This window comes from Coccomyxa subellipsoidea, assembly GCF_000258705.1.
Source record: "Coccomyxa subellipsoidea C-169, whole genome shotgun sequence".
Lineage (NCBI taxonomy): Eukaryota > Viridiplantae > Chlorophyta > Trebouxiophyceae > Coccomyxaceae > Coccomyxa > Coccomyxa subellipsoidea.
Window position 1 is genome coordinate 3,685,918 of NW_005178041.1, and position 22,494 is coordinate 3,708,411.

The 22,494-nt window shown below is 50.9% G+C and overlaps 5 protein-coding genes and 1 non-coding gene across 6 annotated transcripts; 3 read left to right on the plus strand and 3 right to left on the minus strand.

The window, feature by feature from the left end:
* The first annotated feature begins 627 nt into the window (after window positions 1-627).
* Window positions 628-5,735, plus strand: COCSUDRAFT_46302 (hypothetical protein). The gene is made up of 11 exons (XM_005651463.1): window positions 628-880; window positions 1,348-1,438; window positions 1,622-1,759; window positions 1,983-2,017; window positions 2,261-2,352; window positions 2,698-2,786; window positions 3,175-3,274; window positions 3,561-3,586; window positions 3,908-4,001; window positions 4,380-4,501; window positions 5,066-5,735. Exons 1-11 carry the CDS (start codon window positions 705-707, stop codon window positions 5,174-5,176), a joined length of 1,074 nt encoding a protein of 357 aa, XP_005651520.1. The 5' UTR covers window positions 628-704; the 3' UTR covers window positions 5,177-5,735.
* Window positions 5,736-7,021: 1,286 nt separating this feature from the next.
* COCSUDRAFT_59470 (hypothetical protein) lies at window positions 7,022-8,626 on the minus strand (the record flags this gene model as incomplete). Its single annotated transcript, XM_005651464.1, has 5 exons — window positions 7,022-7,407; window positions 7,534-7,685; window positions 7,825-7,942; window positions 8,072-8,276; window positions 8,540-8,626. The coding sequence occupies 5 exons, from the start codon at window positions 8,624-8,626 to the stop codon at window positions 7,022-7,024; spliced, it is 948 nt and encodes a 315-aa protein (XP_005651521.1).
* A 3,796-nt stretch (window positions 8,627-12,422) lies between these two features.
* COCSUDRAFT_12443 (hypothetical protein) lies at window positions 12,423-14,488 on the plus strand (the record flags this gene model as incomplete). The annotated part of the gene is made up of 4 exons (XM_005651465.1): window positions 12,423-12,617; window positions 13,039-13,170; window positions 13,645-13,738; window positions 14,412-14,488. 4 exons carry the CDS (start codon window positions 12,423-12,425, stop codon window positions 14,486-14,488), a joined length of 498 nt encoding a protein of 165 aa, XP_005651522.1.
* Window positions 14,489-14,655: 167 nt separating this feature from the next.
* COCSUDRAFT_32319 (iron-sulfur cluster assembly protein) lies at window positions 14,656-17,499 on the minus strand. Its single transcript, XM_005651466.1, has 5 exons — window positions 17,175-17,499; window positions 16,707-16,817; window positions 16,240-16,376; window positions 15,849-15,951; window positions 14,656-15,345 (listed from the first exon to the last, which is right to left on the minus strand). The coding sequence occupies exons 2-5, from the start codon at window positions 16,789-16,791 to the stop codon at window positions 15,185-15,187; spliced, it is 486 nt and encodes a 161-aa protein (XP_005651523.1). The 5' UTR covers window positions 16,792-16,817; window positions 17,175-17,499; the 3' UTR covers window positions 14,656-15,184.
* Window positions 17,500-17,542: 43 nt separating this feature from the next.
* COCSUDRAFT_35311 (tetrapyrrole methylase family protein) lies at window positions 17,543-20,463 on the plus strand (the record flags this gene model as incomplete). Its single annotated transcript, XM_005651467.1, has 8 exons — window positions 17,543-17,605; window positions 18,149-18,362; window positions 18,517-18,629; window positions 18,915-19,047; window positions 19,357-19,476; window positions 19,682-19,800; window positions 19,982-20,050; window positions 20,260-20,463. 8 exons carry the CDS (start codon window positions 17,543-17,545, stop codon window positions 20,461-20,463), a joined length of 1,035 nt encoding a protein of 344 aa, XP_005651524.1.
* A 607-nt stretch (window positions 20,464-21,070) lies between these two features.
* Window positions 21,071-21,142, minus strand: COCSUDRAFT_t18. The gene has a single exon. It is a non-coding gene; the product is annotated as a tRNA-Asp (tRNA).
* Window positions 21,143-22,494: the final 1,352 nt, after the last annotated feature.

Sequence of the window (22,494 nt, forward strand, 5' to 3'; positions counted from 1 at the left end):
GACACTGCTTGCAGAATGAAAAGGGGAGCCACTGATGACAGAATGCTGCTGGTGTCAAAGACACTCAGCGAATGCGGACATTGTATACGCATGATCACCTGATAATCATGCACAGCCAAATTGAATTCACTTGCAGAATGTCTGCAGCTGGGCCTTTGAGACTGTACTTCTGTAAGTGATGTTCTGTTGAGTCTAGAATGATCGGTAAATGTGCATGCTTTCAACTTCAAGTTGTCTCCCTGATCACCTCATCATTACAGTAGTTGACTAATTTTGGCACTGTACTACTATAGTACATGGTCAGGCTGGATTCAGCTCTGAACTTCAGCTTTGAGCTTGAAGCTCGAGTGCAAAGCCGGGGCCGGTGCCAGCGAGCTATGGAGAATGTGGGATAGTTGTCTTCACTGCAAATGCACATGAGTTCGCGGGTTTTTTTGTGCCAATGACAGAGGCTGCGTGCAGCTATTTGTGATATCAGTATCTGGAGCGAAGCTGCCACTTACGAGGAAGCGGCCCCTTCGAAGAAAAAATGACCTTTGACAGATGTTAGTAAGAAATTGAGGTCATTGAGGACCCCCGTGGCCCTACGACATCTGACGCTCTGTTCATTCTCTCCTCTCGGTTTGGGCTTCCTTGAGCTTCACTCGTTGCGGTTTATCTTGCGGGAGAGCTCCTCACAACGAGCAGCGAGCTTGTTTGCAAGGATGGCGCTCCCTCACACATATGAGCGCGAGGAATCGACTCGCGGTCGCCGCGACACCAGCAAGGCCGTGGCGGTGCGTCAGCCCACTCTAAGGACGCCCACAATCCAGCTGCTGCCGCCGCCTGCCATCTACGACGCGGCTGTGCGGATGGGAGAGGAGAAGGCAAACATGCCATGGTGAGTGCATGGCATCAACCTGGCTGTCGGTGCTAGGACGGAGGCACTGTCTGTAATTTTAAACAATTTGATTCCGTTATCCATAAATTTCATATGACTTTTCAATGCCGTCACGAGACGTAGAGTTTCTTGCGCTCTGCTGCAGCTGATGCTCCAAGGTGGGCGGCTTCTCTTTCCAGGCCACAGTGGCCACAGAAGAGTTCGCCAAGCTTCCGAGACTGCTATGCAGAGTTTTTAGTTATGGTGGTGTTGTCCGCTCCGTCCCAGCAAGAAATTTGAGTCGAGCATCTCGACTAGGCTCTTGGCTCAGGGGCCTTAAATGCCAAATCTGACGGCGCTCACCGTATACGTTTGCATCAACTTTCTTCTTTTCTCATAAAATAAGAATTCACTGCCATTACTTTAGACCATGCTGGGCATTATCAACTCTGGCTAGAGGCATGCACTGACGCAACTTGAACGCACAGGTGGAAGACCTTTTACCTTGGCGTCCTGGCCGGCTTTTACCTGAGCTTCGGCGGCTGCTTAGCCTACACCATCGGTGGGCAGATGCCCGGGGTGTGTTTCTTCGCCTTTTGTAGTCTGGTCAAGAACAATCAATCGCCATGTCTCGACACCAGATCCCGCCCGCGACTCCTCTCACGTCAGACATTCATTACAGCACGTTCTGCATCAGTGAATTCACGCTCTGGGGCCCACAACGGCCTGGGTGTTTTGAAGCCCACCTTTGCATGTGCGCAGGTCAAGGAGTCGGACCCAGGTCTGCAGAAGCTGGTCTATGGTGCCTTTGGCCTGCCCTTTGGGCTCGCCCTTATCATCATTTGCGGTGGAGAGCTCTACACTGGCAACGCAGCCATGCTGCCTGCCGCTGTCTTTGAGGTGAGTCATCTCTTTCCACCGCTGTTGTGTCTCACAGTGCTGAGGTACCGATTCACGCTGTCTGGAGGTGTCTTTAATTCACGGGTAATATGCAATGCGGCATACGCTGTTCTGGTTGGTTGAAGCGGCACACCCTCACCAAAAAATTTCCCATTGCTGTCATGGCATGCATGGGTCCTGATAGAGTTTTCCCTGACTTGAAGATTCCGGTTGTGTTGCGCAGGGCCGGGCCACGTGGCTGCAGCTGCTCAAGAACTGGTGAGTCTTCACCCCCAGCCAGTCCCTTCCCTTTCCCTCCTCTTTCAAGATCCTGCATGGTTCCTTACAGTGCATGCAACCTGGTTCACATTTTCATCAGCGACACAGACTTCTATCCTTGCTCTCTTTGCCTCTGCTTCTGCTCTAGTCACCGCACATGCACTGCAGTTGACAGCTCTTCATGGCTGCGTGCTGTCAAGTGACAACTGCAGCACTGATGTTTGTCTTGCCTGTTTTTGGCAGGTTCTTCTCCTTCTTTGGAAACCTGGCCGGCTCTCTCTTCATCGTGTGGATTGTCGACGAGACACTGCTCTTCCAGAGCGGCATGCCCGCAGGTCAGACACTAAAATTATGTTTTGAAATTCAATCAATTACATTTGTCTCTAGTGGCTTCAGACAGGCAGTGACAGCCCAGCGGATGCTTGAAAGACTGATTTGCCTCTTGAATCTTTTCTCGTTTCCAAGTACCATGTTGCTCGTTCTCAAGGGGTCAATCTGTGAATTTATAATCCGCAATGATTCAGACCCGCATGCAATTTGACAACCTTGGCCCCTTGCTCTGCCAATCTGATTGGATTGTCACCGTTGCAAAAAGCAGTACCGAATGATTGTCTTCTGACAAAGACAGCCGAAAGGCGGGTCCTGAAGGTTTGTGCTCTGACAGCTGCATGCATGCGCAGGTGTGGCCAATGCGATCATGGTTGCAAAGTCCAAGACCAGCGCCTCTTTTGGCACCACTGTCGTCCGCGGCCTGCTCTGTAACTGGCTGGTGCGCTGCCGTCTCACTCTTTGCGATTTTTTCTTCATGCTTTTCTTTCTTTGCGCCACAGTGTCGCTCGTTTTTCAAGTGCACAGCAGGAGGTGTGCTGAGAAGGTCAGCTCTCCTGTGAAATATATTTCTGTGGCTGAAAGGAACACCACACTTGATCTGAAGTCTGTCTCCCCCAACAGAACCAGCCTCCTTCATCCTCTTCGCTTTTCGAGTATGCACAGGAAACATGACACGCTCTTGTTGATTGCTCACTATGTGTGTTGGACACTGTAATTTGCTGGGTGACGCATTGCATTGACATTTCGTCAGCTTGGTGGAGGGGCCAAATGAGAACTTGCGTAAAAACGTGAATAAATATGAAGAGTTGGTGGTGTGGTTGGATCAGGTGACTCTGGGCATCTGGCAGGCGACTGCTGCGCAGGACATTATCGGGAAAATCTTTGGTGTCTACTTCCCGGTGCTGGCGTTCGTTGCCGTCGGATTTGGTGCGGCCCTGTCTCCTGCAGCGTTACCCCCCGCATCAGCGCTCAGCTTTGGTGGCATTGTATACTCAGACAAACCTTTGAATGTCTGTGATACATTTTGCAACCTGCAATTTTGACCATTGAAGTGGGATGAATAGCAGCATCAACCGATGGCTTGCTGTGTTCATGACTAATTGCAGCTAAACCTGATCATCTTTGGTGAGTATGATCTAATCTTTCTGTGACTCTGTGCCTTTTTGGAAGCAATCAAAGAGACACTAACAATGCTGTGCCTGCCTGCGCGCAGATCACGTGATTGCCAACATGTTCCTGGTACGCCCTAAAATGCAGCCTGGACAAAATAGCCCCACCTGTACTGCCCAAATATTCAGTACCCTTGAACCCTTGAATGGCTCACACCGAGCTCAGTTTTCTCCACATGCCTTGACAGTTGCAGCCTAATATGCAAGCTTGGTTCTGTCTAGTCCATTAAGGACTAGACATGCTGTTGGCAGCCTTCACATGCAGCTTTGTCTGCGTACGCATCTTGCCTCTGGCAGAAAGCGTGCCATATTCACAGTCAGAGATTGAAGCACAGAAACGTGCTGTTTTGATATCTCAGCACCTGACGGCTGGCTGCGCGCATGCATGCAGATTCCCTTTGGCATGAAGATTGGAGCTCCGGTCAGTGTGAGCACCTACATCGTGCACTCCATGATCCCCGTCTTCATTGGCAACACCATTGCTGGTGCGCAAAGTCCCTGTTTCCAGCTGCTCTCACGTTCTCTTTTGTGCGACCCCTTGCTTGTCCTACTCTCTCTTACCAGGAGAAAGCGCATGCATGAGAGATAGTGCGAGCGAGAGATCAAGGAGAAAAGGCTGCCGCGCAAGAGAGCAGTGCATCAGAACTACTTGCTTTGTGCCTGGTGTATTAGACATATTTTTGGCGGAAACAGGCGCTGCCATGTATTTTCCTGTCCTGCGCCAGTGAACCTGCATCTTCTTTACATCTGCTGCATGCAAAATTCAAGGCACCAATGTTAAGCTTGTTCCAACATTCAGCATGCACTGGAACAACTGTACTTTCGATGCTTGCGCTGAGCTGTGGCGTGTATTTGTTCTGCAGCCATGTTCTTTGTGGCAATGTCATATGCGTTCATGTATGGGACGCTGGCGAACCGGCTCTCTGCCATGATCTGGGGAGCTGGCCAGATGGCTCACCTGCCCGGCTTCAAAGGGTCCAAGGAGGTGAGCTGCTGCTTTGCAAGTGTAAAAGCCTTGAATTGAGTTAGATTTATAATTCAAAAACAATCACAAAATGGAACACAAAAAGGCAGAAGTATCTGCGAAAGGGCTGGTGCAAAGACAAAGCAGCTGCCTGAGTGGTCTAGGGAGCGCTCTTATCCCAAACAGTTACACCGGGATTCACAACGGCTGGCTAAAAGGCCTTTTGAATTTGTAGCCTGCCCTCCCATGGTGAAATCGCTGTGAGATTTTCTCCCGCACTACATGCCGGGCGCTTTTTGGCTGTGAGCTCAAAACGTGTGTGTATATGCTGCCGCACAAGCAACAGAAATCAAACTTGGCTGGAATGCTACCGTGCTTCACTTAAATGTTCTGTGCTGGCGACCACATTTGAGCTGTGCCTGCAAATAGCAATCTGCACGGATATTCAATTTAAATTCCAGGCCGATCAGAGGCAAAGAAAGCCAGGCCGTGCATCGTGGCTGCTGCTACTGTTGCATTTGGAGCAATTAAGAAAGACTTCAAAGCTGGAGATGCCTGACATTTGCTTGTGCTTCTGCAAAACAGGCGGACATGAATGACAAGGCCAATGGCTCCTACCACTCGACCACTGGCTCAATCCCTGAAGGCCAGTCAATGGACTTCAGAAACGACTCCGCAGCCGCCGCCCGGGTTTAAAAATTCACGGATTCAAATTCAAATTCGAATTCGAATTTGGGACCATGATTAGCGGCAGAGTGCATGTGCATGAGTGGTCAGCAGAGAGCCACATTAGGCTCAACATCTGCTGCCACCCGTACCCTTGCATGCTGATTTTTTGCGGATCTAGAGATCCAAAAAGCAGCAGGGCAGGGGCATTCCTGATCTGTTTGACATGATCCAAAATGAGGGCATTTGCATCCGAGCTGCAGATGAGTCTCAAAAGGCTAAATCAGCAGGCCTGCACAACTGGTGCAGTAGCTGCTAATTCTTCTTGGGGCCCGGTGCTGTGAAGCATGGTTTGATTTATTGGGTGAGGGATGACAAACTTTTTGCGGGCTTGAATCTCTCTTTTATGTGAAATTTGGTGGATGGCCAGATGGGGATACATTAATCCCTCAAGGACTCGGGGCAGGAGCCTTCGTTAGGCTGTATGCATTGGCTTGAAAAAGCCGGGAGGGATGTAAAATTGCCAAGTACATATTCTGGGTGAGGGTTGCCTGGCATTTGTGCCTAGACGTATGGGATTATTTTGGAAGCGGCCGCTGAGCTGAAGCTTCCCTGTGGGCGGGAAGCAAGGAACAGGCAGCAACGCCAAATTTATTTGGATCCAAATTTTCTTTGGGACAGAAGCAAAACAATGGCTACAAATTTTGCATTCTTTGCAAAGCTGCAACAAAGCAAGGTGCCATCTGCAGGGGGCAATTGGCACTACGCATTACTTAAAATGACTTGAGAAGTTCAATAAGAGCAGTCAGCATTTGGTTCACGGGCGCTGCAGTGCACTTTGCTGTCTGGCAGAGCTGGCCTAATCAGGACGGCACTCCAGGAAGCTGTGTGAAGCTGCATGTTTGCTGATATTTAGTCATCCGCGACTCATTAGGTGTACTTTGTGGGATCACCCATTGTAGGGAGAATCCCGGGTGAATATGGAGGCTTTGTCCTGGGCAACATTTATATATTCGCTGCTGCAGTGCAGAGCCAACTACTAGGTATTGAAAAAGATCTTGAAGTGTTCACACCGAAAGTAATACATTGCCGTTCACGTGAATTCAAGTAACTCACTCGTTGATTTTATACATCCTGCTATCAGGTGCTTCCTTAGTGTACTCTACTTTTAGGCTTTCGTATGTTGAACCCTTGTAGAAGGGTTGTCACTGCCTGTGCATTGTTTCCAGTTACATAAACTTGCCGAGTCACTTTGTGTCCTGTTGCAGCTATTGTGTAATCCAATTCCTTCAGCGCTGCTTGGCTCCGCAGAATGCTAAGTGTGTACTGTCTTTCTTTTGTGCCGCATTGAGTGCAAAAAGATCTGCTGTGATATCATTCACAAGGAGCCTCACATGGCCCACTTCAGCAGTAGACATTGAAGGTGCATGCAAACAACTCCACGAAGCTAGCAGAGAAGGGCTGCAAAGAAGGGCTTTGCCATCGCAGAACCAAGAGTTCCCTATTCTTTTACTCCCTTTGGCAAAAAATCCCGAGGTGGTGCATTCCAGGAATCCTCTCAAATGGCACCACTCGTTGATTCTGCAATCTTTGGTCCTCAAAAATCTCACTGCCACTCAATTGACTGCAATTAATGCATGCACAAGCTGTGGCGGCGCTGCAAAAAGGACGCATTGCTTACTTTTATTGAAGTAGGTTATAGGGTGATGTCAGAAGCGCAGGCGGCGTGGCAGCTGCTCTACACAGCTGCTATATTAATATTCGTCAAATTGGTGATTTTAAACACATCACAATTGACTGGTGCATATTACACAATGGCACTGCCCATGCCTGCCACCCAGGCTTGTGGCAGACAGATTCGACTCCTAGGAAACCTCATGCAATTTTAGACGCGTTGATGTACCACACAGGATCTGCATTTACCCGTCCCCAGGAAACTCTCTCCACATTGTATGGGCCCTTGTGAACATCTGCCACAAAACTTTCCTCGATTATGAATTCGAAAAGCGCCGGCACCCACTCAACCTCCAGCCGACAATACCCGAGGCGACCCTCGCCCGGTGCAAACAGAAGACCGGCCCTCTCATGCACAGCCTGAGGTGACACCTCCAGATCGCTGTCAAATTTTCCCAGATCAATGGCGCCATTGATAGCAGCAAGGGCACACATGCAGGCATCGCTGTCAAGGCTGCCGGGTCGGGCATACGCGATAAAGATGCAGTGGAACTTGTCGCACAGGAACCAATGGTCCGGGAAGGCATCTGCAAAGGCAAGATCATCCGTGCAGATATTGTCAATATCGCGGTCCTCTAAGGCATGCCAAAGATCTTGTGTTGACTCAAGAAAGTTTGTGCGGGTGGCACAGGTGCGAGAGTATCTCTGGTCACGCACTCGGCGCAGCCAAGTCCCATCCTCCGACCTCAGATACTCAGCGCATGCCTCCACCCTCTTGTTCCCATACTTTCCACAGAGCACCTGGTAGTTCTCTGCGTTCTTCTGCAGGCTGGCGGGTGCATCCTGGAGCTGTCTCTCAAGAAACCTGACGGCTTTCACAAGTATCTCTTAACCCGACTGGACTCGCATGAAGCCGGCCCTCGTCTTCCCTGGCAGCATCAAATGCATCGCCCCGCTCCCATGATTCTGTTGCTTCCCACTCCGGTGATCCTGGCAGATCCCACTTGTATGGCCATCCAATTTCGCTGCCAAAGCAGCCGGTCTTGAGCTGTGCCTTCATGGCCTTCAAGAGGTCTTGTGCCATCTGCCAGCTGCGCTCAATTGTTAGCAGGGGCTTCAGCTCTGTCACAAGAGGCTCCAGGCCTTTTCCCATAAGAATGCTGAGAACTTGGTACACTTGGGGATACTTGGTGCATATGTGCTCCCCGTAAGCAAGAATCAGTGGATAGAGCTCTGAGCGCTGCTGCAAACTGTCTCTGTATTTCTCTGTGAAGGTGAGACCAGCATGCTCGCCAATGAGTGGTGCCCGGGCTTTTGCAAGGGCCTCAAAATCATCCGACAGCTTGAAGTCTTCACGATTGAGCTTGTAGATGACTGGAATCTTTGGGAGTTCCTCTGACACCTCCAGTTTCGCCCTGTGCCATTCATCTTCCGCATCCTTGGGACAAATGCCAGCCTGCATGAAACATGACACTTCTGGTTCAGTGTTGTAGAGTTTTACCAGTGTAATCCCTTTGTGTGAGCTCTTATTATGATTCCTATACGCTTTTTCTGCCAAAAGGCAAGGTACGTCCTGCAGACGAGCTGCAATCTAAGGCTGCTACAGTCCTACCCCTTGTTGGCAGATCCAAGCGAGACACAATTAACCTCTTATGATTATCGTCCTTGCATTCATGTATGGCGGGTGTTAGTAGCTACAGGTACCATTGAGAAGCTCACCTCGAGCAGGGACTTGAAATGTGCTCTGAGAGCAATGTTTCGAAGCTGCCGCACATCAGCTCCCTCGTTGAATGTGTTGGCTGACATAGCCGCCCAGAGCCCTTGAAAGCTTGTATGGCGAAATATCTGAGACGTCAAAGTAACAATGTTATTATATGCAGCGAGGCAACGCAATCTCTGCTGCTCATGCGCTGTCAAAGGTCGCTCTGACACCGGTATCGACTTCCGCTTTCTATCGAACGTACACTTGGTGTGACAGCGGACGACCAGGAAAGTCTTCTGGGAGGGGCAAGCGGCACTCGTTCGTTGGCGGCTGCTCCACACGTGCTTCTTTGTATCAGGGGGACTAACCCTAGGGTTAGTACCTACTCGTACCTACCTCCGTTATCTCCGGCGAAAGTTTGCTCAGCTTCTGCTAATTTCCCTCAGGTTGCATTCAGTCGGAAACGTAGCAATCTGACCGAGCACAGGATCCTGCTTGTGGCCAGAGAATATTCTATGAAAGCAGGGTAGGTAACCTAGGAGAACAATGGATTACTCCCCCTGATGAAAGCAAGGAGCGCTGCAGTCGGCATGTGCGCGCTGTGCGCCGCTAGGGGCAATTATTATACAGCAGTTGCATAGCATGTATACTTCTATGCGCCGCGCAGGCTATGGGCATGTGGGCGGCCTCATAGGCCCAAACGCTGAGCTGGAGGCTGGCACGCCGCGTTACTGGATCTATTCTTATATTGAAAAAATTCCACTCTGTGCGTCAACACTGCAAATGACCTTTCACACGTCACATGGATTGCATGTGCGGAAGAGGGCAGATTGCTCAGATCGATCAATATCAAACATACAGAATCCTCACAATTTGGCAATACATTCTTCTCTGTCAAGGCAGGCACGCTGCGTTGTGCAGGGAATGTCTCTGAGTTGCTTAGCAAACATAGGAGCACTCTAAGCAATAGGCTTCCATGGCTGCTCTATATAATCCTGATCAATCATAGAGCAAGTGTGACACCCACAAGTGCCTCTTCTTTTGAGAAGTTGCATAGCTTTCTTTTAGTGCATTTTCTTCAGCGCCTTCCGGAGGCCTGGATTCACCACAAGGGTTCTACATTCACGAGGCCCCAGGAGACCCCCTCACGCAAGCATTGTGACCTCTTATACTTAGTGACGTCAGTCGTGCCAATCTCCCAGTCAAACAATGCAGGCACCCACTCGAGCTCAAGGTGGCAATCATTCAAACCGCCGGTGCCAGCAGCATACAAGAGGCCAGCCCTCACATGCACAGCCTCTGTTCTGACCTCCAAGTCACCCTCAAAATCACTCAAGTCAATTATGTCATTTCAAGCCGCCAGAGCACACATGCAAGCATCGCTGTGTAGGGTGCCATCCCTGGCATACTCAACGGTAGTGGACTCAAACTTGGTGCACAGGAGCCAGTGGTCAGGAAAGGCATCTGCAAAAGCAAACCTGTTCTTGCAGAGGTCCATGCATGGAGTAGGTGAAGGTGTGCAGGCTGACATTACTAATGTCTTCTGGTGTGAGCGGCTCGTCTTCGACGGTGTCCCAGTCCTCTAATGTTTTGATACTGGCCTCTGGCAGTGGATCTCCTTCTGGACCAGCCTTTTTAGGGGGCTCTGCAAACATGCAGAAATCTGCCACTGCCCCTTCTGCCCTTACAGAGGTATATATGAAGGCGCACCCCAAGCTTTTCAGAAGCTTACTTTCCACTTGCATTGCACCATCCGATGGCATGGGATAGAGCAAGCCCGTAATATATTGGTGCCGCATATTGGTGCAGAGACCCCTATGCTCATCGAAGTATGTGATGCTGCCTTGATATTGGACTGACCTCAAGTGATGTCAATGCCCTCTCCGGTGAGTATTTTAAGGCGACTATGTTGGTGTGTCTGCCCTGCAGTCCAGGAAAGAATCCTCCGCCAAACTCATACCACTTGAACACCGCGGCGGTGTACTGGCAGGCGTCCTCGTCATTCGACCCTGGCTGTGCTGGCCTTCATGCTCAGCAAGTTGAGGGTCGCAGCTCGGCCTGCATACCGGCACCATAGCGATAGCACAGCAGATTCTGTAAGCAGCAGCTCGATAAGTCTCTCAGTGCTGAAATCTGAATGGCGGCAAAACGATGTATTGACACCCTCCTAACCCAAAATTTGGTGTGCTGTTGCTGCAACACTCCTATTAATATTTCGCCACAATAAGTGCAATTACGAACGAGCCACAGATTGGCACATGGTAGGTGTCGCACCTGACGTTGTCGCAGCAGGGCTCGCCTTCATTCATGGTCAGATCATTCAGCCTCTGCAAAAGATATATTGCATGCTCTTCATCACAGGCAGCAGCCAGTGGTGCTGGGTGCTCTGCCATGATCAGTCGAACATAAATGCACCAAACCGCAGCCAACAAGAGGTTTTGATGATGCCCCGACTGCCAATGTAATGCCTGAATGGCGACACGTTCATGGTATAAAAAAGTCGGCATACTTCCTTATTTCTTGGAAATCTGGAAGGCAGTGAGAAAAGAAGTTGTGCGAAACTGGGCCCACGGAGGTCGACGGCGTTCCTGACAGACGCATGAATTTGATGAACTGACCTGACCGGATTTATCGCATCCCAACATCCAGCCAATCAATACTGAGCTTGTGCGTTGTTTGACTGGTCAGGTATCTCTTAATAGACCACTTGTATCCTCGTAGGCAGGCACAAATAATAAGAGCATGCTCTGAAGCATTGGTTGGCAGAATGTGTTATAGAGTTGCGTTGTATCATGTGTCGTGAACAAGAATTGATTGAGAGGACGGCAACAATTTCTTACAACGCCTTGTGAGCTGACGTCGCCCCCTGCTTGCTGTAAATGTGATCTGAAGTCTTGACTCGAGGTTCTGGAAGCCCTTTTCGGATGCTGGTGTAAATGTTAATCTCTGAAAAAATCGCTGCTCACTGACAGAAGAAGATCACGGACTACCATCGAGGACTTCGTGCAGACGTACTTCCCATACCACCACCTTGAAGTTCCAAAGGTTTGAAGAATCTCATTTTGACGTGAAGAGAACTCCAATAAAGTATGACTGAATCTCCACGCCATGTTTGTTATCCAGCTTCAAAAGGATGGGGATTTCTGTCGCCAAGCTCCTTTTTTCTTGTAGGCATTCTTTGACTATCTGGACATCCTCGTGTTTGTGGAGGCCACCATCTACCAGGCCGATGAGACCAATGAGTTTTACGCAAGACAAGGCCTGCTGCTGCCTCAGGCGCACTCAGACTGTGAGTTGTTCCTTCCTTTGAACCCCTGGACACAAATCACATGTCCTGTGCAGTTGCGAAAAATCTGTGGTATCTCCTATTTGAGAGGACTCAGCCCATGCGCGTTACTGCTCACTCAGCTGCCACGCCGGGAGGATAAATCAAAGTGGAGGGTTCAGCTGTGCAGTCCAGTCCATTCATGCCAGACGTCTGAGCATGTCTGGATGTCATGTGGGCAGTGAGGAAGACGCTGCAGACTGTGCTGGAAGGGAGAGGGCTGTGGAACCAGCGTTTAGCAGATGAGATCGCAAAGGTGGAGCCCCTTCCATCTGTGATTGCTCTGTCACCAAGGGATGCACTGCAAGTGCAGGACATGTGCCCTTTGTAAAGACAGCCAGAGACATTGCCTTGTAGAATACTGAATTTGGTATACAAGATTATCCGTCTATGTTCTCTACAGATGTGCAGCAAACCATCCTTGTCAGAAATGGTTAAGCAGCTGTAATGAGCATTAGGCAGCCCTTGGCGCTAGTAACACAGTGGGATCTCTTCTTTGTGAGGGATTCTGGCAGCTCACTCTGTCCTGCAAGACAAGGCTCAGCCTCAACGCTGGGAGCAATTACTGAAGGCTCATGTCACGGTATAATTACACTGATGTGGCGTTTGGCGCAGCAAAGGGGGAGGAATACTGGCGGCAGGAAAGGGCGATCTGTGCAGTCATGCTGGGTCACCCGGCATGCGCGGCTGACTCATCGCCTGAGTCAGCGCGCCACCTCAGCATCGAGCAGATCCATGCTGCCAGCCAGGCAAAGAGCTTCGACTACCGGGTGCGTGCACACCCCGTACCTTACGAGGCCGCAGCTGCGGTGAAAATGCCCGTGCCAATCTTGAGCAGCAAGGTTTAACTTAACCCAGGAGAGAATGCAGACATGAATGTCAGTGCGAGCACCAAAGTAGGGAGCAAGGGCTGCCGCGCTGTGTAAACAGGACTGTATCAACAATCACTACCTATACAAGCATGCGAAATGACAGGACCGGGTGTGCGATTTGACCCATTTAAGCATGGCACATGTCAGCATCATTTTCTGCACGGTCTAGCTAATGTGGCTATCTTTTGCCACTGACATTACAGGAGCTGTCCGAAGCAAGAAGGCAGACAAGTCAGCATTTCGGGAATCCTCTGTCGACTGCGGCAAGATGCTTGCGTGGCAGCTGATTTTGCGAATCGATCCAATGACGTGCGCGCAGGTGCTGAACCTGCTACTGTATGGGCTGACTGGACGTCCAGTGGACGAGCAGCTGATGGAGTTCCTGGCAGTCGATGAGCACCTGGTCGACATCGGTGATGACCTCGTGGACTATGAGGCAAGCACATACCGTGTAGGCCGCTCCACGCAGATATCGGAATTCCAACGTCCATGTACTTTTGCGAGGAGATTGCTGGGTTGAACACTGGGTGGTAAGTGACATGATGAAGCTGTTGAAACGGACAATTTCTGCGCTGCCTGCAGGACGATGTCATGGGGAATTCATTCAACATATACAGAGGTGTGCTGATTCTCCCAGGTGCCTGAGAATGCTCAATACTAATTCCCTTAACCATACTGGGGCAATAGGTGGCCGCTGGCATTTGCGCACATGTTTTCAAGGCAGTATCTTGATGTCTTTTGCGCTCTGGTTTGCGTGTTGATTGGGGGGATTGACTAGTGCAACACACAATACACGTCTGCTGGAACCATGAGCTTGGCAGGTTTGCATGAAGCTGCGCTAGCTGACGGCCGGCATGTGCGCGCAGGCTATGTGCATGTGCACGGCAGCCGCGCGCAGCTGCCGTTGGTTGACCGCATCGCTGAGCTGGAGGCCAGGCACGCCGCGCTACTGGCACAGCTGCCAGATCAGACGCGGCAGCACTTCCGACGGCGGCATGCAGAAGCCTCGGAGGCGCCAGGTGCTGAAATCCCGACTTGTGCTGTAATGTCCTGTTTCTATTCCTCAATGCTCCTAGTCCCCGGCTGGCGCGGGGTTATATAAATACTGAGCACTGTGCCCACGGTTGATTGGGTCTTGCTTGGATCTGGCGAGTCCAACAAGGAGTAGGATTATGGCAGCCTTCAACTGCAGCTTGTCTGCAGGACGCACCTTGCCTCTTGGCAGGAAAAGCGTGTAATAACAATAATAATTATAATAATGCTCCTAGACTGGAGAGCAATAATCCAGGTGTTGCTTGACGTACCTTGTCCTTGAGAACTGGAACCATGAAATAATAATAATAATAATAATAATAATAATAATAATGCTCCTCAATCGCTGCCGAGGTCTTAGAAGTGTCTATGATTGAGGAGGGGCCAGTCTGATCCAGGCTTTGAGAGTGCCTCCACAGATGTATAGGGCTGCCCAAACAGCAGCTTCCAATGTCACAGGGCAATCCTAGGGATTCCATCTCTGCATAGTGGATTTATCTGTCGATATGCAGAGAGTTCAGGGCGCACCAGAACCCCATCCAAGAACCCAAAAGCTTGAGCCCAATCCCAGAGGGGATCCCCCTTGGAGGCCAAAACCTGGTGCCAAAACCTGGGGTGATCTTTAGTTTTCAATTGATTGTCTCTGATGCTGTCATGCAGGTTCTGGCAGCTGGATCTTCCCGCAGCCCATCTTGGACGAGGCAGCATACAGGCGTCAATTTGCAGAGGCAGATTGATCAGGGAACAGTCATTGTGATGTTGAAACCCCTCTGGCGCATGATTGGCCAGGACAATGAGATGCTGAACAACCATTGACTATTGTGGTGACGCCGAAAGTGAACAGCGTGAACAGCCGGCGCTAGGTTCAAATCAACACTCCTCTAATTCTCAGGAGTACGTACATGGAGAAAATTGAGCAATTTCACCAAGCCCCTATCAAAGGCATTACAGATCCATAATACTGATGATCACTGAGAAGGCAAAGAATTGACAAGCAGCATGCAATGGAGAATGCGATCATGATGTCAACAGCAGTACAAACCAACGTCCGATGATTGATGACCAAAAGCAGCAATGGCACATGATGTCAACAGCTGGACAACCAAATTTCTCACATGCAGAGCATCTCACGGCCTGCAAATTGTCTCTTGCTTCAATCCCAGATTATGCAATCGCAATGACAGGGCTGAATCACACAAATATTCTGCAGCATCAAAGCCCCCATCGCAAGATCTCAACGGCCCTCAACGTGCTTACCCTGATCTTAGTGGGACTTCCAACGGCAAGACCATCAACCCACCAAGCTCCTCGACAGGATTCCACTTCTTCTAGAGTACACCAACCAGCATATTTGCTTGCCACACAGATGCAAGATCCGCTGAACAATGCAGCCATAACCTTCTGTCACGGCTGACTCCTTAATCCCTCATCTCTCAGTTGACAAGCTGCACGGCAGCGATGGCCGGAAACTTCTCGCGCAGCTTCTGCGTGACTGCCACTCGCACAGTCATCACGCTGGCGGCCGGCCCCGTAATGCGCACTTTCACGATCGGGCCACTTATCTCCACCAACTCTAGTCCCCCGCCACCCGTCCCTGAAAAACCACACGAAAATGTCAACTTGGAGAAGAGGAATGCAATTCCCTACGGCATGGTCTGAGGGTGTGTGCAGTACTATTTGTGAACACCTGACTGTCTCCACAGGACATGTAATCAGTGCGCCAAAGCATCCTGATCAGCTGGTGAGTTCTCAGCAGGTAAGGTCGTCCCTGACAATCTGTCGATGCACATATCAAGGGCACTAAAATACCCGTGGTGAGGCTTTCCGGTCCGAACAGCACTGCGGCTACCGACCATCTTGGCTTCATAAATGATAGTCAGAAAAGGGGGCGACCAAAGCTGAAGTGGGGTGTATGCAGCGGTAGGGTATGCAGCTGGATTAGCAGCTGGTGTGGCCACTGTACATGTGAGAGCAAAGGTAGAGGAGGTAGGGCACTAATATACCCGTGGTGAAGCTGCACTGGACGGTTTACAGCAGGCCACTGTCTCTTGAGAGGTCTGTCACGCTGCGGGTTCAAGGACGGTTGCGAAGCCTTACCTACGAGGTAGGGCCTGATCTCATCAAGCACCGTTTCGATGTTGTCCTCTGTCAGCTCCAGGCCTGTGTCCTCGTCCATGATCTGCTCAATCTCCAAAATCTCCTGGCGCATGTTCAAAGGTACGCTCAGACATTGCCCCACCAGAACTCCTCTATTCCTTGTTTACAACGCGTTCCATGGGTGGCAGGCCAGCACTGAGACTGGTTTCTGCGTCCTTAAGAGAGACTCCCACTAAGGATTTTGAGAGATTACTGTGCCCTTTCAAGCCCCAACCACTGCACATCGCAATACAGTACTATTGGCAATCGCAGCGATGGATCTCATTGCTGACTGGTCATGTCCTGGCAGGAACACGCTGTGGCAGTAAGAGGGCAGTGGTCTGGCACGCACCGGGATTTTTTCCTGCAGCCGCCGCTTGATGCCCATGGTCATGGTGGTCAGGGAGGAGGGGCAGGAGCCGCATGCACCCTGCAGCTTCAGGTAGACCACCGGGCCGTCAATCTCCACCAGCTGAACATTCCCTCCATCTGCACGGCAAATGCAGTAGTCAGAGGACGGCTGATCTAAACAGCATGCATTTTATTGCAGTTCTGGTCCATTGCGCAGCTGCATGTATACAATTGCATGCATGTTTCAGCTCACATTCGCTATACAGAAAGGGCAGCGATTGCTCCAGGCAACCTGTTGCTGCAGTGTTGCATCTGGTTATAGGTTTGTAGCCATCATGTGGACATTGTCGGCAAGAACCCAGAGATAGGAAGGAATCATGCAGGCTACTCACAGGAGCTAGAATGCTTGCTGGATCACACCGACCAACATGCCCTTAGAGGCCTTTAGATATGGGGGAAGGGTCTTACCTGCCATCAGGTACGGCCTGATCTCGTCCAGCACAAGCTCCACGTTCTCATCCGTGAGCTCCAGGCTCTGCCCTACATCTGTCATAGCTGCGCTGCGCACCACTGACGCACCTGCAAAAAAATCTTTATGAGGTGAACAATTCAGGACACTACAGCAGACCCCCTGATCCTTGTTGGTCAGTGTGAATGCCGATTAGTCTCTACCTACCATATTAGTTCTCGCCACATATTCAGGAATTTGTCTTCTAAATACCAAGACAACAGCACAGCTTTCCTCGCTACTTTACTAGAACCATTATCCTGCGGAGCTTCTTGTAAGCCTGTCAATGCGCAGAGCTGTTGTAACAACATCCAGCCAGTGGCAAAGACTCTGAGAAAGCCCTTTCGTGGGGCGCTCCAGTTACACCTTGAAGCTGCCCAAATTGCAACAACACTTATTAAGGCAGCCGGGACTGCTGAGCATCGCACCTCTTCTTCGTCTCGTCCTTACATGCTGTGAGACATTCGACTGTTCGCTGTTTAGAGACCGACTTTGGCCACAAGCCAGAACGCTGCTTGATCTGAGTTGTCTGCCAAGCCCAGGGCCAGTAGTGTGCTGTGCATGGCAGTGTGCCGTGCTGGATCGCTGGCGCCCGGATGTGCTTGCTGGACAGCAGCGTTGCATGCTGTGGCTCAGCTGCGCAGACGACATAACGTAAAGACGTCTTCTTTCTGTTCAGTTACCAGAAAGGACAAGATAGGAGCTCGAGCTATCTCCGCCTTCGCAAATTGAGCAATCGATGCCGTGCAGATGTAAAGTAAGCTTTGCAAGCTTGAAATGATATTGTTATCTCTCAATGCAAGCTCTTCGCCCTCGCAACCTCACGATGTTGCCTCAACGGAGATTACTCACCCATCACGTTATGCTATCTTTCAACTTAGCGAAGTCAAAGAGAGAATGCAGAAGAGGACACCACATTGTCCAGGCAACGTTACGTTTGATCATTATTGCGACCTTTGTGGATCAAGAAATCTGCAGTCACGATCCCAGAGCCACATGTCTGGTGATCTGATATGTTTCGGAACCAATAAATCACTCGACATGGTGAATATTTAAAGTGCACAACTTGATATAGCTTATCTGCACACTCTCAAGCCCGGACCGGGTGCATGTCCTGCTCACAGTGGCACAAAATGGTGTGCCACAGGACATGAGCCCGGCACGCGGCTTCGTTCCTCGTCTCTGCAGCAGGGCAGCGTTCACAAAACTCTTCAGCACCAGAACGTTCTCCATTCACAACACCAGGCAGCGCTGTGTTGCAGCGCAGGGCGTGCATCAGCCACACAAAGCAGCTTCACTCAGAACACATTTGTGCTGCTGCGCATCAAAGATCAGATGCAGCAGCAGCCTAGCATCCGCAGCACCCGCAGGTGGCCTGCCAACAGACTCCCTGCCCACAAAGCACTGCAATGATGCTTCTGAGGTGCCGGAGAACATTGCAGATGAGGCGCCTCCAGAGCAGTCAGAGGACATCAGAGGGCCACGGCAGGGCAGGGATGTGCTGGCAGCGATCCGGCAGCCTGCAGCTTTGGACCCGGGGCTCTACATCGTGGCGACCCCGATCGGGAACCTGGAAGATGTCACGCTGCGTGCGCTGAGAGTGCTGCGAGATGCAGGTGGGACAGCGTGGCTGTCTTGAGAGTGTGTGTGAGTGTAGTGCAAATGCACACAGTGCCAGTGCCCTCTGTTGGAGCTGTGTAAGTGAGCACCGCTGTCACTAGATGCAAGCTGTCTTCTCCTGTTCTGACAAAAGATTGTTTTCTGGTGCAGACTGCATTCTGGCGGAAGACACGCGGCACAGCCGCAAGCTGCTGTCCTACTTCAGCATCTCCACCCAGCTCTACAGCTTCCACGAGCACAACGAGCACGTCAAGGAGGCCCAGGTGACTGATTCCCTTTCAACCCACGAATGCCTCTCCACTTTTGCACTCCAATGAAGTTGTCCCCTGCCTTAAGAGCACCGGCAGCTAAAAAGTCACCGCGACAAGTGATTGCTTGTTATCTGGAGCCTAATGGAAGTCAGGCATATGAGAAGACAAAGCAAGCGCCAATGTTGTCCCAGAAGTGTAGCCATGTGCGTCACCATTGCAAACACCTCCCCGCCCCAGGAACGCGAATAAGTTATAATTTTGAATCTTCAGAAGAAGTATTAAACTTGCATGGTTCAGGTACTAGAGCGGTTGGCGCAAGGGGCGTCAATAGCGCTGATCAGCGACGCAGGCATGCCAGCTGTCAGTGACCCGGGGGCGAAACTCATAGCCGCTGCAGTGCATGCGCGCCACTCAGTCATCCCTGTTCCAGGTGTGCCTCGCTGCTGTCATAGTGCAGTGCACCCATACAGCAGCAGAGGGTATCTTTGATAGCAACTCATTTGCGTGATGAGTTCTCTCGGTTTGAGCCATACTGCAGAGCTGCGATTGTATGTTACCTTGCTGCAAGCTTGAAGGCTTGTTGCCAGGAGAGTATAGAATGGTCGTTGCAGGGGAAGACAGCCTATAGATGTGAATATATTGTCACGAATCACTATGTAAGGAGCATGTGATTTCTTGATCTGCTGCCAGAGACGGTGCCAGAGCAGTTGTAGTCTGTTGACCTCTGAAGTCTGGGCAGGTCCATCGGCAGTGCTGGCCTCGCTGGTGGCCTCTGGGCTGCCTACAGAATCCTTCCAATTCGTGGGCTTCCTTCCACCGAAGGCCTCACAGCGGCAGAAGAGGCTGTCGCAGCTTGCAGGTGAGCACTCCTCTTGCCTTCATGTAATCTCTTGAGCCCCTTTTCCTCTGCAGAGTTGCTGCTCGACTATACAGGCAAAGTGGAGCCTTTCTCATTTGCAAAGAGAGACTCTGTGAGAAGCTCTTCAATTCTCAGCTTAAGCAGCCCGTGCTTGGCTCAGAGAAAGCGGTGAGCAATAATATGTTGGATTATCTTGTAATCGCAGGCGTGGAAGCTACTCTAATATTCTATGCGCCCCCGCACTCACTGGCGGCCATCCTCGATGACATGGCTGCAACCCTGGGGGGCTCGCGCAGATGCGTTGTAGCCAGGGAAATGACGAAGGTACGCCTTTGTGCTTCCTTGATCTGCAAAGAGCGGGTGCCAATGCTGGCTATATGCTGACAGGCATTTTTAACCACCTATTGTCACGCAGGGAGGATATGCTGTGGTTGGAACCCTCAAGAATGGACAGGAACCGCATGGCCAATAAAAATACCTGATGCCTTCATCTGTCTGCTTGCAGTTGCATGAGGAGTTTTCCAGGGGCTCGCTGGAGGGTGTGGCTAGCGAGATGCGCTTGCGAGGCTGCAAGGTATGCACTTGATGCAAGGTCTCCCTTGACTGTGCAGACGGCGGTGCAGGTGCTGTGGTGCTGATTGTGCCACATGCAGTACTCAATTTGCCTCGGTGCCTATTTCATGCCCAGGGCCATTGACATTGCTTAGAAGCTCTAGGAGACTCTCAACAGAGGCCCAGATGTCTATGATGCTCCTGTAAAGACTGCATTCCCTGCATGTGCAGGGAGAGGTGACTGTTGTGGTGGAGGGATCATCGGGTAGTGAGGCACTGGCGCCGTCAGATGCGCAGATAGAGGCGCAGCTGCGGGAGCTGATATCTGATGGCGTGCCTGCCTCCCACGCAGCCAAGCTGGCAGCCAAGCAGCTGGGTGTGCCGCGAAGTTCTTTGTACGAGACTGCTGTGCGTATTAAGGGCGAGACGGGATGAGTGTTTGTGGGCCAGCCCTTGACATGTATGGGTGTTTTTCATCATGCGGTAGTTGAAGATCTACCCACCTAGGACGGCGCATGCCTTTGCTGCAGCAATTAACTTTTACACAATGGAAAGGGAGTACATCAGCTTCATTTGTACCTTAAAAAGCTTCCATGCTTTTATGCAAATCAAGGATGCTTAGAAAGTATATTATTCGCAAAGAAAGTAAGAAGGCGCCTTCATATGAAGGCGCCATGCATGCACTTTGCCTACAGTGCTAGTAAAATTTGCATTCAAGGGCAAGTTGCTTTTGCAGCATGTGCATGGCAGCACTGTGAACCGCGTGTGCAGTTGTTGGACTCCGCCCTTGTCTGCGCCTTCTGCCGTGAATGCGCCCGGCACGGTCCACCACGTCACTGACACAGTCACTCTGACCCGTAGCGCTCTGCGCCGCATGGCGGTCACCGCGCGCGTGGTGCCGCACCGGCGTCGACGCCGAGGTGTCGGCCGGCGCCGGGCGGGGAGACCTCGCTGATCTTCCGTAATCGCCACCTGCGCCTGCAATATATGGCACAGAAGGACCCCAAAACATGAAAAAGGCAAAAAAACAGAAAAGGGGAAGCTCGGCGACCGGGAATTGAACCCGGATCACCCGCGTGACAGGCGGGTATACTAACCATTATACTATCGCCGAATGGCCAATGTTCTGGCCGATAGTCTGGATTTGCCCTCAATCGCTTCGATGCAATCTTGAACAAACTTTGTGCCTATGTACCTCGGCTGTCATTATCTCACACCCTATCAATTGCTCCCACCATCGCCATTGAGTGTTGGGGCCCCGCTGCGCGTCGCAGCTTGCAGGCAAGGAACGTGCGATCTTTAGAGCATGCGCGCAGTTTTGAGGAACCATCACCAGCATATGGCAGCCAGCAGGACTCACCAGCCCCAGGGGTATGGCACTAAATCAAGAGATAGACAAACTGATGGACAGATACGAGTATAGTGCGCGCATCGGTGGTGCCAGCCTGCAGCTAAGAGGGCCACCGCGAGCCAGCAACACTTGTAAGCCGCCGGCCGGCATCATGTCAGACGCACATACTATGCATACAGTATGCAGCATACTACACTACTGGTGAGCTCGCGAGATCGTACAATCGACAGTGCCACAGCCCCAGCTGGGAACTGTCCCACAGGGCAATTTCAATGGTACTCAAAATATATTATGTATCAACCATTGGTGACCATGAGGCCCCTTGATCAATGACAGGAGTGTCCGACACATGGTGGCCCAGGGGGGACCTTACTTGTGATCATCACAAGTAAGGTCCAGGGTATGATACCCCGGAGATGTTAATAATATGTGGGCTCAATGCTTTGACAGCCTTAATGTAAATTGATTTGCTGATGAATGAAACTGATAAGAGCACCTTGAGTGCTGCTAGAACTGAAGGATCCTCCCCAGTGATTGATCAAGGTCCTCTCGAACGTAAGTGTCGGACTTGCCGTAGCCACCCCGATGAAATTGTTGATAAGAGGAACATTGCGATTATCCCCGGGATCTTATAAGGTGTTAATCTATGTAAACCGGTGGGTTTGCATGACACTGAACGAAGTCCCTGGGAAGCGTTGGTAGTTGCGGCACTGCCTGTACGTATACCTTTACGAGCTCGTTCGAGGTTCTCAAGATTCTGTAAAAAGGCATCATGCTGGGTGGGAATCGCACTGCATGCCATGCGACGCTGACGTCGGAACCTTATGGAACTCCGACTCTCAATATATTAATATACTAAAAGTCGGCAATTTCCTCGGCAATATCTCACACTTAAGTGCACGTGAGATGCATTGTGTCCTCTAGAGATCCGCATGTCCAGCTATATAAAATATATGCATCCTCGCTCCCTATGCTCTCCTCACATTGAGCATGAAATCATCTGATGTTGCATGATGTTGTAGTGTGATTGTCATGACAACAACGGAAGTCAATCGGACATTGTGATTGTCATCCTCAACTTGAAGTCTCAGCACCTGCCATACCTGTTGCGTGAG